Source organism: Magnolia sinica, chromosome 8 (assembly GCF_029962835.1).
Source record: "Magnolia sinica isolate HGM2019 chromosome 8, MsV1, whole genome shotgun sequence".
Taxonomy (NCBI): domain Eukaryota; kingdom Viridiplantae; phylum Streptophyta; class Magnoliopsida; order Magnoliales; family Magnoliaceae; genus Magnolia; species Magnolia sinica.
The window spans coordinates 88,050,136-88,066,615 of record NC_080580.1 but is presented as its reverse complement, the minus strand read 5'-3'; the positions used below and the strand labels follow the sequence as shown (position 1 = coordinate 88,066,615).

The following is a 16,480-nucleotide window of genomic DNA, read 5'->3' as shown; positions in this document are numbered from 1 at the left end:
GTTAAGATCAAGTGGAGGTTTAATCATGATCATGAACCATCCACCTGAATACATCTAACTTTGCATTGGTTAGGATTCTTAAGTAGCACTTTGGTTTGAAGATTCCAACCACCGGCTCATAAAAAATGGACGGTTAGAACAAATTGTCCTGATATAAAGGGATGAGGTCATCCAATTAGCGTTCCTCTGCTGGTTGGCTTATTTTATTTTAGTTTATTTTATTTATATAAATTAAAGGAAAGCGCTTTCATATGTAGCAAAAAATTGGATTTACATTGCTTTCGGGTGAGCATCATAAAAAGGCCGATGCCACCTATCATATACTAAATAAGGAAAAGAAATAAAATTACTTCTACTGGTTGGCTTGGATCACCTAATCAGCCTGATTCTTGCACCATGGCTTGATCCCATACGGTTTCATAACTAGTTCTTTGAAAGGCGTTGGTGCTATTGAATGGATAGTCCCGCTTGTCCCACGTCATTCACAAAGATTTGGGTACGTTGCTAAGATCACGTGAAGGAGGCGACATTAGCAATTTTCTTTAATAATTATTGTTTCTCCATGTCAAAGTTTAACCGGCAAGTTAAAATACAAATTTAGTTCTCACCAGTTTCTTGGCCTAGGGATTTCCTAGGAGATGACGATTTTCTCAGCAGGAAAATCTTAGTAAAAATATTATATTATAAATTAATAAATAAACTTAAAAAAATAAATAAATAAATCATTTTAATGGTTTTTAAGTTAAAAAATTGGTGATTTCATGAAAATAGCAAGAGAAAAAAAAAAAACTAGGGTTCGTATATGAGAAAGAGAGAGAGGCAGAGAGAGAAAGAGAGGCGATGGAGCAGACCTTTATCATGATCTAGCCCGATGGTGTTCAAAGAGACCTGTTTAGCGAGATTATCAGCAGATTTGAGAAGAACGGCTTCTCTCTTAAAGGTTTGAAGCTGATAAGCGTGGACCGTCCGTTCGCCGAGAAGCACTGCGAAGATCTGTAGCTTCCAAGCCGTTCTTCTCTGGCCTCGTTGATTACGTCATCTCCGGCCTGGTGGTCACGATGGTTTGGGAAGGTAAGAATGTCGTCATGACGGGCCGGAAGATCATCGGGGCCATTGACCCTTCTGACTTCGCTCCGGTTACCATCCGTAGCAATTTTGCGGTCCAGATCGACATGAATATCATCCATGAGAGAGATTCTATTGAGAGCGTGTGATGCAGGGATGGACGTGATAAGGTCCATCACCGTCTTCCTCAGGAATAACTGAATTGTTGGTGCCCTTGCATCGAGATGGGCAAATTGGAGACGTGATCGGGTTCAGGGTCCTTTCTACTACTGATTAATGTGCTCTGTACTCAGGCAATTTATGCGAGTATATGGGTTAGCCCTCGCGAATGAGTTCTTTTTGCCTTGTACCAATAGATACAGCATTGCCTATCTTAAAGACTTTTTATTACACCTACACTTTAGTGTGGTATTTGTCAATTAGAATGAAAGACTTTCACAAAAGAGAATATAAGTTAGGCTAAACACAATCAATGCTATTAATAACTTGATATGTTACAATCATCGTGCATTATGACCATATATAAATAAAAATGAGAAACTAGATAAATACCTGGTACACCTATTGGAATAGACAATCGAGGCAGGTGTTCATAAGGATATGATCAGGAGATGGACAACTGAATCGGAACTTAGATGAACATGGTAATTTGGTGACTTAAGGTCTCAAATATTTAGCCTACTCATAAGATAAACATACCGCAGTGGGAGCCGCTGGGCAATTGCGAACTAAACTAGGAAAAGTAAAATAGACATGAATGTAGAAGTAAAAGTAGATAGATGCGTTTGGCGTGAAACCTCGAGCTATTCTTCTTGTGCTTATTTTATAGCTTTTTCGAGGTGGTGAGAGCCTCTCACTGGATTTATAGATCCTTCATGCGGACTTCCCGGATATGTAATCTCTCCCTTAGCAAATCGGGACTTGCCTTAGAAAGAAAGGATTTCATGCTCACTGGATTCTCGGATCTTCTTTCGTAGCTGATCCTTCGCGGTGATGTTCGTGGTCCACTAAAGACTAGGCCTGGGACCGCCAAAGTTCCTCCGATGAAGACAACCGGATTAAGGTGTGAAAATCTTAAATACATCTCTATCGAACATGGCCACTTAATACTTCTTGGTAGCCCACCTTGTCCACTTTAAGGTATTAAACAGTCCGGATCAAAGCAATTCCTACATTTAACCATCCCTAAGGTGATGGTTTGGAGTATTAGAGGGATTTGACTCCTGATACTAATATGTCATTCGAACAGACCAAATCTCCCATTCTCTTGATTCCAATCATATATCATATAGAATATGACCTGATGTCGGTTTAGCCATCCTTTTACAATCTGGGTTTGAGACTGCGTCTAGGTTGGCTTAGAAGTCAATTCGATTCCTTGGTCCTCAAAATCTCTAGATCATTGTTGGGGAACCGTGGAAGCACACGAAGATGAATCAAGCAAATTATTCTAATCGCACAATCAAACCCAATCATAAAGACTCCAAATTTAACGTGGAAAAACCCTTTCGGGAAAAAAACCACTGCACAAAGCGACAATAATACACTATGAAAGCAGAAATTATAAGAGATAAAGAATACCCAATTCAAATAAGTCTCGAATCACCCAAGCTACACCCTTAAAATCCTAGGAACGAATTAGAAAGCTCTAATATATTACCATAATCCCGATTACACCATTATTTATAGCCTCTAGGAGAATCACAATTGGAATAGGAAAGAAATCCCATACTTACACAATTCTCCATAACTCTGTGCAATAGTTCAATGACACTTCGATGGCATCAAACAGCCTTTGATGTCATCGAACATAATCAATGTCATTGAACTAAACACCAAAATGTTTCAATGATTAAACATGGATTTTATTAATGTCATTAAACAACCTTTGATGGCATCGAACCCCAGTCGATGGCATTGAACAAGACACCCAAAGTGTCCAACAATTAACACAAAAATTTTTGGATTTTTACGATGGCATCGAGTAGCCGTTTGATGGCATTGAACAATGCTCAATGACATCGAATGGTCTGTCAATGGCATCGACTGACCTTGTTGTTGAAAAGATTTGATACATCAACAACAATTTCCATCATGTCTTCAATCTTCATTCTTCATAGCTTCTTGTCCTCGTCTCTAATTCCTCCTTGTGTCATAGCTCCACCATTGCTTCTCATGCATCCTCCATCTTCCTTTTACGCATTGCCCAAAGAAGTTGTACAAAACTTGAACTTCTTTGAGGGAACCATCTTAGTGAGCATGCTAGCTAGATTTACGCTGGTGTGAATCTTTTCTAGAGTCATACCTCCTTCCTCAAGCACCTGTCAGATAAAATAATGACGAACATCAATATGTTTAATACATGAGTGATAATAAAATTTTTAGTCAAATTGATCGCGCTTTCTCTATCACAATTAACCGACACGACCTCCTGCTAAAGAACCAACTGATTTATCATCCATCTCAACCAAATACCTTCCTTGAATGCTTTAGTCACTGCCATATACTCAACTTCAGTTGTGAAAAGAGCCACCACAAATTGAAGCTTTGACATCCAACTGATCACTCCACCTGCTAGCATAAGCGAGTAACCGAAAGTCGACATTCTACTATCCACACTATCTGCGTAATCAAAATCCACATCGCCTACTAGCCTGGCTCCTGATTTCTCAAAAGATAAGACCTAGTCTTGCGTACCTCGAATGTATCGAACTAGCCATTTCACTGCCTGCTAGTGTTGTTTTATGGGGTTAGACATGTATCTATTAACAACGCCAGCCATATATGAATTATCCAGTCTACTACAGACCATGACATACATCAAGCTGTCAACCACGCTCGAATAAGGCACACAAGACATGACTTGCTTTTCTTCATCTATTTTAGGTCATCGTTCTGAGGATATCTTGAAGTGAGTCACGTGGGGAACATTGACCGATCTTGCCTTGTCCATCACATACTTAATAATCACATTCTCAAGGTATTCTACCTGAGATAACCAAAGCCTGCTCTTCTTCCTGTCTTTATGTATATCAATGCCGAGAACCCTCTTTACAAACTCAAGATCTTTCATCTCAAATGTCCCTAATAACTGAGTCTTCAGTAAATTAATTATAACCATGCTGTGATTGGCAATAAGCATGTCATCAACGTACATAACCTGGAAAATGAATTTGCCATCACTCAGTGTCTTGTAATAGACACAGTGATCATATTCACTCCTAGTGAACTTCTGACTTATCATGAAAGAATCAAACTTTTTATACCACTGCCTAGGCAACTGTTTCAGGCCATATAACGACCTCTTTAACCTGCAAACCTTATTCTCTACCCCTTTTATTTTGTAACCTTCTAGTTGCTTTATGTAGATCTGCTCTTTTAATTTCCCATACAGGAATGCAGTTTTTAAATACGTTGTCTCTAGCTTGAGATCGTATTGGACAACCAGCCTCAAAATGAATCTGATAGATACTTGCTTCACATCCAGTGCGAATATTTTAGTAAAATCAACACATTCTCTCTAAGCGTATCCATTCATTACCAACCTTACCTTGTATCATCATATTTCTTCTTGAATATCCACTTACACCCGATTACCTTTCGGCCGACAGGAAGCTCCACCAGTTCCCACGTTTTGTACTTGTATAAAGAGTCCATTTAATCATCCATAACAACCTTCCACTTTTTGGCATCCGACTAATCAAGAGCCTCCTAAAGAGTAAATGGATCCATTTTATCCATAATGAGGATATATGAGACATTAGAGTCATACCTGTATCTCGTCGTTAACCTGGGATTCTGCGGTGGATTCCTTCTCATAGGTGGATGCTCTACCTGTACCTTTGTCTGCGTATCTGTATCAGCCTGAGTATCATATGTGTCCACCTGAATGTTCACAACCAAAATTTTAGGTTCCTCATGCACATCCTTATGGAATATGGATCCTTTGTCGAATTTGACATCATGGCTAATGATGATTTTTCGTGTGACCTAGTCATACAACCTGTACCCCTTCACACCACCACCATAGCTAGCAAAGATATACTTTTTGCTTCCTTGGTCTAGCTTACCTATCTCAACTGATGGTACATGATAGTAAGCTTTACAACCAAACACACGCAATCCCAAGTAGTCTACCTACTGACCACTCAATATTTTCTCTATAATTTTACAATCAATGGTTGTAGAAGGAGACCAATTCACTAAGTAACAAGTTATATTAATGGTCTCAGTCCATAATTCTTTGCCCAACCCAGCATTACTAATCATGTATCGGGCCCTCTCCAAGATAGTTCGATTCATTTGCAAAGCCACACCATTTTTTTCTGGTGTGTGGCGCACTGTGTTGTGCCTCACGATCCTTTTATTTTTACAGTATTGATTAAATTCACCTAAAGTAAATTCTTCACCGTTATCTATTCTTAGTACCTTCACCTTTCACCCTAATTGTTTTCAACAATCGCCTTCCATTGCTTGAAGTTGATGAAAACATCGGATTTATTTTTAATAAAATAAACCCACACTTTCCTTGAGTAGTCGTACATGAACGTGACGAACTATGACAATCTTCCAGCGAAAATCTCGGGTGTCAGCCCCCATATGTCAGAATGCACATAATCAAGAATGCCCTTACATACATGTTTACCAAATTTAAAATATATCATAAATTGTTTACAATATATACAATGCTCGCATATATTAAAATCTAAACTTTTAAAGATTGGAATTAAACAACGGTTATAAAGTACCTTCATGCCTCACTTGCTCATATGACCCAGACATGCATGTCACATACGTGTAGATGTGAAATTTGCTATAGATGTTGCAGCTCCACCCGATGAAATGCTCTCGATCAACCTATAAAGGCTCTTGCTCCTCTGTGCCCTCATGACTATGAGTGCCCCATTTGAAACTCTAAGGACACCATTGAAACTGGTGAATCTACACCAAAGTGTCTCGAGTGCACTAATAAATATCATGCTCTTCCTCATATCAGCAACATGTCTGACCTCAGTTAAGGTATGCTACATGCCATCAAACATCTTGATACGCATTGATCCAACACCCACTACATTACAGACATTATCATTATCCATAAATACCTGGCCACCATCACACTTTTTATAACTGGTGAACCAACTCTGATGAGGAGTCATGTGATATTATGCCCCAGTATCCAAAATCCACTCGTCCTTATGATCATCGTATAAGTGTCTGACCATGGACACTGACAACACATCACTTCCACTGGTTCCTCCATTAGACTCGACAGTGTTAGCCTCCCTAAAAGAAGCATCTGAGTTCTCTTTTCTTGCCTTAGGATTTGTTCAATCATTCTTCAGGTGCCTAGACATCTTACAGTCCCAGCACTTCAACTTTCCATTGTTATTTCCCTTGGATTTAGATCTCGATTAAGAAGATCCACTGTTTCGATCAGAATTTCGTCCCCTCATAACCAGTGCATCAATAGAGGTACCCACGTCACCACGGTTTTTCTTTCTCATCGCCTTTCCATAAAGGGTTGAGCCGTAGATGCAAGGTAGTGCCAGAGCTTCTGGTGCACAATGAGTCCTTGAATGACTCATATGAGGCCGGGAGAGAATTCAACAAGATGCATGCTTAATCCTCATCTTTTACCATTTCCTCCATACCTAGTAATTTATAAATTATTTTTTTAAAGTTACTAATATGGGCCTTAACATCACCTTCCTCTGCCATCCGTAGATTGAACGACTAAAGCTTCAAGTACATCCACCGAGATGTCCTCAAAGTTTGCCCATGTACTTATTGCAGTTTTCTCACTCATGACATTATAGAGGACCTCATTCGTTAGGTATAATTGGATAGAGGTTCTTTCTTTCTTATCCATCTTATTTCATACTTCATTTGTTAAAGAATCTGACTGCTTCTTAAGGATGGCATCGTCCAATCTTTGCTGAACTAGAAGACTGGTCATCTTGACCTTCCATAGTTCAAAGTTATTTTCTCGAAATATTTCTTAACATCGAACTTAGGATTATAAGACATTGATACCCTGCTTTCAGATTCAACCACATCCCAACGATTAACTCTGATACCACTTATTGGGGAACCGCAGAAGCACACAGAGATGTATCATGAAAAGTATTCCAATCGCACAATCAAGCCCAATCACAAAGACTCTGGATTTAATGTGGAAAAACTATTTCAGGAAAAAAACCATGGCACAAAGCGAAAATGATGCACTATGAAAGAAGAAATTACAAGAGATAAAGATTACCCAATTCGAACAAGCCTCGAATCACCCAAGCTACACCCTTGAAACCCTATGAATGAATTAGAAAGCTTGTATTAACCTAATCCTGATTACACCCTTATTTATAACATTTAAGAGAATGACAATTAGAATAGGAAAGAAATCCCGCATTTACACAATTCTACGTAACTCTGCACGATAGTTCAATGACACATTTGATGGCATTGAACAACGAACCAAACACCAAAATGTTCCAACAAATAAATATGAAATTTTTAAATTTTCTCGATGTCACTTTGATGGGACTTTGATGTCATCAAATAACCTTTGATGGCATCAAACCCCACTTGATAACATAAAAAAGGACACCCAAAGTGTCCATCAACCAACATGGGAAATTCTGGATTTTTACAATGGCATCGAGTAACCATTCGATGGAATCGAACAGTGCTCGATGGCATCGACAAACCCTGTTGTTAAAAAGATTTGAGACATCAATAATTATCATTACTGGTTCTTCGAACATATTTGGAGAAATCTCCTATTTTAGAAGGATTGTGACAGATGACTTCGCAGATGAGATTATATCCAGTTGTGGGATAGGATATGATTATTCGGCGAATTTTTTTATAGACGTGCTAGGCATGTTACCTTACTTAATGGGCACGTTAATTAGGGCCACTGACATGAGATGGTAATTTATCCCCTTAAAGGGCCTGATAAGAGTCTATGCAATCTCATTAATGACAGAAAACATAATGTTGAAGGAAGATAAGAAGCGGATCTCTTCAGTTGTGAGTACAAATTCTACATATGCTAAACATGTAGTGTCTCCACATGACATATTCCTATTGGTCCATCTCAGGGTGCCAAAAATGGGTGTAAACAATGCCTCTAGCGTTCCTTCATATCGAAAGATGCGATGGGACATTTGATATCTAAATTTTCGATGGCCATTTGATTTTCAACAATTTTTTTTTTCAAAAAAACTAGTAACATTTCATTCATAGGGACGAAAAGTTATAGGAATGAAAACAGAAAAAACATTCGGGATGGGCTACCAAGAAAAGGAGGCTTCCTCTCCTATCGTAATGGGGCAAGGCATCTAAAAGGAGGCTCAACTCTCACGTATTGAGCTTAGGCCTACTCTATCTAGGAACAGGAGGCCTCGGATGGAGGGAGGAAGATCTCCTACTACGTGAAAAATGGAAAAAAATGACGGATTTAGAGACGGTTCTGGACCGTCTCTAAAATTGCTTAGTTTAAAGACGCTTTAGAGACAGCTGTAAACCGTCTTTAAATTTTTAGACGGCCCTTGACCGTCCTTATTATTGTCTTAAAATTTTGAACGTTGAAAAATCATTTAAAACGGTTAAAAACCGTCGTTAACTGCAGATAAAAGACAGCCATTAACCGTCGGGAATAAGAGACGGTCGAAAACCGTCGTTAACTGCAGATAAAAGACGGCCATTGACCGTCCGGAATAAGAGACGGTCCATGACCGTCTTATATGCTGGAATTTGAGACTGTCAAGGACCGTCTCAATTAGAGACGGTCGTTGGCCGTCTTTTCCTGTGATTAGGGACTGTCAAAGAGAGTTTGTATTAGAGACGGTCATTGTCCGTCTCGTACTGGTAATCTGAGACTGTCATTAACCGTCTCAATTATAGACGGTCATCGGCCGTCTTTTACTAGTGTTGGAAGTGAATAAAAAATAGGTTGGATTAGGGACGGCCCTTAGCAGTCTCTATTGGAGACTGTCAATGACCGTCTCTGTTAGAGATGGTCCTTAGCCGTCTTATTATGGTTATTTGAGACTTCTAAGGACCGCCTGCATTAGATATGGTCCTAAATCGTCTCTAATGCTCAAGTCAAACATTAAGAATAATATAAATTATGAATTTCGAAAATAAAAAAAGTTAAAAAACTTAGAAAAATAACTAACAATGTTGAAGAAAAAAATTTAGATTTTGAAAAAAAATGTAAATTTATAAAAATCTAGATTTTGAAATAAAAATTAAGAACTTTTAATAATGTTGATAATTTTGAAAAAAAAGATTCGATAAGAAAATGCCATTTGACAAGTGGACTAACAGGGTTTTAAGCCCGGGTATTGCAAATATATATATATATATATATATATATATATATATATATATATATATATATATGAAAAGAAAAATTAAAAAGTTGTATAACAAAAGTGATATTTAAAAAATAATATTTTAAAAAAGAAAATTTAAAAAATTAAACAAAATTGTGAAAAAATTGATAAATTGTAAAATATAATATATATATATATATATATATATATATATGTATGTATGTATGTATGTATGTATGTATGTATGTATGTATGTATGTATGTATGTATTAAAAAAGAAAACTAGATTTTGTATTTTGAAAAGAAAAATTAAAAAGTTATATAACAAGATTTCAATAAAAAAATGATATTTTGAAAAAGAAAATTTTAAAAATTAAATGAAATTGTGAAAAAATTGACAAATTGTAAAAAAATATATATTTTTTTTAAAAAAGAAAACTAGATTTTGTATTTTGAGTGTGTGTGTGTGTGTGTGTGTGTGTGTGTGTGTAGTTTTTATATCATATGAGTGGAAATTTTTTTATCTATATAATTAAAAGGTAATATTTAAATGATTTGTAATATTAAAAGGTAATATTTAAATGACTTGTAATATCACATAAAAAAGAATATTGAGAAGTTTACAAATTTTAACAATGTTTGAGAAAAATTTTGAGAACAAAATGATGCCTGTGAAGAAAAAAATTGGCGATTTGAAATTTTTGAGAAAAAAATAAAATATGAGAAATTTTTTGAGATTTTGAAAAAAAAAAGTTCAGAATTTTTATTTTAAATATTTTTTGAAATATTTTTTAATAAAAATGATATTTTGTTAAAAGAGAAAAAATATACATTTTGAAAAAAAAAAGTTATTTTTAAAAGGAAATTGAAAATTATTTGTGAAAAATAAAATTACTAAATTATTAAGTACATCCACTAATTGAACCTTTAATTGTTTTTGGACAATATAATTAGTTCAGATTGAAGAGTAAATAACTTCAGATATTTAAATCAAATTTCATTGAAATTGTTGATCAATCTTGTATGCTCAATATCTTTCTCATACATAGCCTGATTGAGGCGAGTAACTAGTCAAATTGAGAGTATTGATCAGTACAATAGAGTGAATGAACCAGACATGTAAAATGGGCCAAATATTTTGGTCAAAATTATGACCCAACTTACTGACCTCGTGAGAACCTAAGAATTGATGTTAGTAAGTTTTATGGGCCCCCTCATGATGTGTGTCGAACATCAACACCGTGGATTTGATGTGTCCCCTTTAGGTTATGAGATATCTCAAAAATCATCTGTATACGAAACTCAAGTGGGTCAACCATCTAAAACTATGTGAAGACATCTAAAAAATATAAAAGTACTTGGTGGGGCCCACATGAGTTTTGGATGCGGTTGAAACTTGGTCTGACCCCTCATCCAAGTGGGACACACATAATGAGTGGGTTGGATATATGAATCACATTTAGGCAGGCCCAATATATGATTATGAATGTTTTAAAGAAACCCTTCTCTACTACATTTAGGTGAGTTACTTGTTACCCTTGCCAGAGTCAACTCTGTGGGGTCCATTGTTATTTATTTATTTTATCCACTCCATTCATCCATGTTAACGGATAATTTGAGCTCTAAAGAATAAAAAGGAAGCATATACAAAGCTCAAGTGGACCACACCACAGGAAATAGTGTGATTGAACCTCTACCATTTAAAATTTCTTGGAGGCCATAGAAGTTTTGGATCAAGCTGATGTTTGTGTTTTATATTCATTCATATATTTTTGATATTATGAACAACATTTAACCATTTTTGGACAATCTAATCAGTTCAAATTGAAGAGTAAATAACTTCAGATGTTTAAATCAAATTTCACTGAAATTGTTGATCAATCTTGGTATACCCAATATCTTTTCTCATATGTAACCTGATTGAAGTGAGTAACTAGTCAATTTGAGGGTATTGATCAGTATAATAGAGTGAATGGACCAGACATGTAAAATGGGCCAAATATTCTGGTCAAAATTGTGACCCAACTTACTGATCTCGTGAGAACCTAAGAATTGATGTTAGTAAGTTTTGTGGGCCCCATCATGATGTGTGTCGAACATCAACACCGTGGATTTGATGTGTCCCCTTTAGGTTATGAGATATCTCAAAAATCATCTGTATACGAAACTCAAGTGGGCCATACCATCTAAAACTATGTGAAGACATCCTAAAAAATTTACAAGCACTTGGTGGGGCCCACATGAGTTTTAGATGCGGCTGAAAATTGGTCTGACCCCGCATCCAAGTGGGGCACACATAATGAGTGGATTGGATATGTGAATCACATTTAAGCAGACCCAATATATGATTACGAATGTTTTAAGGAAACCTCTCTCCATTATATTATATGGTGTGGCCCACCCAAGTCATGGATTGACTTTATTTTTAAGCTCTTGGGCCACCTAAGTCATGGATTGACTTTCTCCATACCGTTCAATGCTCTTCTCAGATCATTTTAAGATATTAACCAAAAAATGGGGCAAGTCCAAAGCTTAAGTGGACTACAAAGTAGGGACTGAATGTCCACCATTAAAAAAACATTCATAGAAGTTTTGGATCAAGCTGATGTTTGTGTTTTCTCTTCATTTATATCTTTTTGATATTATGAACATGTTGGATGTCAAATAAACATTATTGTGGGCCCAAGGAAGGTATCAACGGTGGAAATCATTATTCCACACTGTTTCGCGTGGCATGGTACACTTGAGTTTTGGATTTACCGAAAATTTGGGATCAACCCACACCGTTCATCCATTTTTTAAGATAATTTTAGAGAATTATCCAAAAAATGAATCATATCTAAAGATTAAATGAACCACACCACAAATAAGGGGAACGGATTGACTACTCCCCCTAACACCATCTAATGGCTGGTGGTTGGTGCTCTGTGAACCCTACCATGATGTATGTGTTTAATCCATGTCGTCTATCTATTTTTAAAGATCATCTTACGGTATGAGACAAAAAATGAGATATATCCAAATCTTAAGTGAACCACATTCCAGGAAACAGTGTTGAATGAGCGTCAACCATTAAAAAATACTTTGGGGTCATAAAAGTTTTGGATCAAACTGATTTTTGTTTTTCCCCTTCGCCTGGCCCTGTATGACCTAATCAACCTATTAGATGTCAAATAAATAGTACAGTGGGCCTGAGGAGGATTTTAATGATGGATATATAATAATTTTTAAATCTATTATATGTGTGTGTGTGTGTATATATATATATATATGTGGGAAAAGGTTCCATGCGATCGAGCTCATGGGAACTTCTCATACGGTCGAGCTGTGTGGGCCCCACCGTGATGGGTGTCAAACATCTACCCAATCAGTCAAATGCACCATTCCATGGTGGGCTTGGGGCTAAAAAATCAAGTCAATTAGTGACTTTTTTGGGCCACACCACATACACAAGTTGAGAGGGCTTAAAAAAAACTATATGTTCTATCTTAGCCGTCCATATATTTGGAAATATTACTTTAGAGTATGAAAAAACAAATCAGTTAGATCGAAGGCTCAAGTGGACCACACGGTGGGAAACATGGATATTAAATTACAATTGCTTCTTATAGTGTGGTCCACTTGTACCTTCAATATACTTTAAATTTGGTATCATGAACTGAAATAATTCAATAAAATTATTTATCGGATTGGATTAGCCAAATACATCATGGTGGTCCCCACGGAGCCCCTGTCCGGACCGTGCACTTCCGTAAATCTTATAAATGCCCCAAATTTGGGCGCGCGCTCGGAACAGAGCTACGCCCAAACATGCTATTTCTCTCTCTCTCTCTCTCTCTCCCTCCGATTCCTAATCAGAGCATTCCCTAATCCTCTCTCTCCCTTCCGATCTCTCCCTCCCGATCTCTTGCTCCCTCGCCCTCTCTCTCTCTCTCTCTCTCTCTCCCACTTCCTCTCTCTCAATCTCGCTGCCACTACGAAGGATTTCTTCCCCAAATCCGACAACCCATCTTTCCAGCGAGCATGAATCTTTCCAGCGAGCATCCCCTAAGTCAATCCCTCGCCATTGTTGGTATGTCTCTCTCAAACATTGAATGTTTAAGCCCTAATCTAAAGATTTTCATATTTTTTGTTTTGGGAATTAGGGTTTCAGGTTGTGGGAATTAGGGATTTATGATTTGGACAAGGGATTTTGAAATTTGGGAATTTTAGGTTTTGGATTTTGGGGAAATTAGGATTAGGGTTTTAGAGATTTAGGGTGGTGAAGTGTGGATATATCGCATGATACCAAGAAAAATGGCTATTAAAGCTAGGTTTTGTATCGCCCAGCTGGGATAACGGATATATCAGTGATATCACAAGATACTGAAAACACTGCATACAACTGGTAGTGTTACTTTCTCTACAGTGGGAAATGTAAGGCATAATTTTCCAAAAAGTCTTAAAATCTCTTGCAGTTGATTTCATTGGATTAGCTCGCATATACTTGTTCCTTTCTTCAGCCTTCAACAATACTGATTTGCTTCCATCTCTTATGGGTTATGATTTTCTGCTGAATTTGATGCAGTTTTTTAGGGGCCTTAACATCACTGCAGATCAAAAGAAACTATTCAAGAAGGCAATTTACTCCTATTATGATGCCTCTGCTGATCTTCTTCAGTCTGAACATACTGTAAGAATCGTGACACCTTTACTAGAGTTGGTTTTTAATGTGTCCAGTGGATTTTGGCCTTCATAATTAGGTAGCATTTGGATGTAGCATTAAATAGTAGTCGGGACTTCCAAAACAGCAAGACGCCATTTGCATATGGATGGGTGTGTAAAATGCCGCATTAAGCATTCTTCCATTTCCCATCCTCTACACCCCAAATCACAAGTGAGATACCTATGGGAAGGTCACGAATAAATGCCACTTGTATTTTGGTGCCATTGTACTGTTTTGACCTTTGGGTATCAGTATCTTCCCAACGCCCCCGTAATCTTTTAGTCTCAGATGCCTGTATTATCAGTGGATACCAATTTGGACATGGTTGATGGCTTGATCACTGTACGTGTCTTTTTCTTTCTTCATACTCCCTGTTTTAGTTATCCAGTTCTCTATTTTCCATGTGGTTAATCTGCCAACTTGCTGATGATAACTACTTTGCTGAACAGTCACTGTGGCAGATGGAGAATGAAAATGCAAAGGTCTTGAATGCTAAAGGAGAACTCAGTGATGAAAATGTGAATGCATATGAAAAGCTAAGGAAGTCGTTTGACTACTTATTCCGTGGTGTCTCTTCATACTTTTATCTGTCAACTTGTTTGTCTTTATTGTCTCCTTGAATGTTTAAACTCTCTTCTTTTGAATTTTAAAAGGGATGCTGAACTTAGATTGTTGTTCGATATGTCTGATTACTGAATCCCTCTTCAGATTATTGGAAATAAGCACCATTGGAAACATGCTTAGTGCTCATCTGTTTTTCTGTACTATCTATGAAGTCACCAAAACTAATGGCAACAGGCAGTCTCTGCTGTGCTTATGGTCAAGTCCACCATGGCTGATTTTAGGTTTTTGACTGTAGAGAAGAATTAAGGAAATGGAAAGATACTGCTTTCTGAAATGATTGCGTAGTTGATGATATAAGTTCATTCTTGTGTTTCTTTATTTTCTTTTGGATGATTCTATATTGGATATATCCACTTCGCGTTCTCATCAAACCTTTTCTTTGCAGTTTAGCCGAAGCACTTGAAATGCAACCTCCTGTAATGCCGGAAGATGGTCACACTAGGGTTACGACTGGAAAAGATTCATCATTTCTTGCTTCTGGAAAAGAATCTTCTGCTCTTGAACCTATATGGGATGATGAAGATACAAGGGCCTTTTATGAATGTTTACCTGATCTCAGGTCTAGTTTACCACTGTTTTTTTTTTTTCCATCAACTGATAGTTGTAGACTCTGGGTTATTGTCAGACATTTTTGGGGATCTGGTCATGTATCTGTCCATGTTTCCTGTTGAATCATTGTTATCATCATCTCAATTCTAAGCCTTATCCCAACTAATTGGTGTTGGCTACCCTAATCTTGTTCCACAATTCCACTCTATCAAGGATCATCTCCTTATTTAATATAGGTATCCTAAAGATTGTTTTCTATGTTCTTTACAGAGCATTTGTTCCAGCTGTATTACTGGGAGAAGTTGAACCAAAGCTGAATGAGCAATCTGCGAAGACACAAGAGCAACAAACTGTAAAGATTCTTCTTTCTTGAATATATTTGCTTGTCTATAGTTTATGCATGCTTAGGGCTACCAATAAAATGCGGACAGGGGAGCCTGACCACTATCTGGATGAGGGCTCAATGATAAGGGCTGCTGGTATTATCTCATGCTCATTTTGGTTGCAATTATGTGGATGGGAGCACTCACCCACCATCCATGTTCGAGGGATGCCCCAAATGGCCTGCTTCCCCGAAATGCAGATCTGGGAATGCAAAAACAGCACCATCTGCATTCCGGGGCGCATCTAAGCAACCCTTATTCTATGTATGTGGCATTCCTAAGATGATTTATTCTTCTATCATCCCACTTACTGTAGTTTTTCGGTCCTAAGGAATTGGTGCCAGAGCCAGACCAGAGTCAAATGGTGGTACAAGACAATGTAGAGGCCTCTGCCGATTTTGAATTTTCACAGGATGGAAAAGTAGATGAAAAAGGTAAGGACAAAGAGGATAAAGAAAAAGAAAAGATTAGCGACTCTGACAAGGAGAAAGTAAAGGAAAAAGATGCTGAAAGAAAAGGAGAAGCTGAAAAGTCTTGATGGAACAAATTTGGATGGTTTATTGCCGAGGCTTCCTGGCTGCGTGAGCCGGGACCTTATTGATCAGTTGACTATAACCACCTTAGTTGCACAAACTTTCTAACCAGGTGCTGCTCCCACTTCTAATCATGCTTTGTGCTTGTGCTCCTGCTTCTTAGCTGTTTATGCTTGCTAACATTTTTGAAACTCGAATTTGTTGATACTTTGTTGCGTGATTAATGTAGTTACTAAAATAAAATTTTGGGGGGCGGGGTGTTTCCTAAAGTGAAACTTGGCA

General features: G+C 37.4%; 1 protein-coding gene and 1 pseudogene across 1 annotated transcript; both read left to right on the top strand.

The window, feature by feature from the left end:
- The first annotated feature begins 840 nt into the window (after positions 1 to 840).
- Positions 841 to 14,729, top strand: LOC131254367 (nucleoside diphosphate kinase 1-like; annotated as a pseudogene).
- Positions 14,730 to 14,996: 267 nt separating this feature from the next.
- Positions 14,997 to 15,966, top strand: LOC131254108 (regulator of nonsense transcripts UPF2-like). Its single transcript, XM_058255118.1, has 2 exons — positions 14,997 to 15,292; positions 15,553 to 15,966. The coding sequence occupies exons 1-2, from the start codon at positions 15,063 to 15,065 to the stop codon at positions 15,653 to 15,655; spliced, it is 333 nt and encodes a 110-aa protein (XP_058111101.1). The 5' UTR covers positions 14,997 to 15,062; the 3' UTR covers positions 15,656 to 15,966.
- Positions 15,967 to 16,480: the final 514 nt, after the last annotated feature.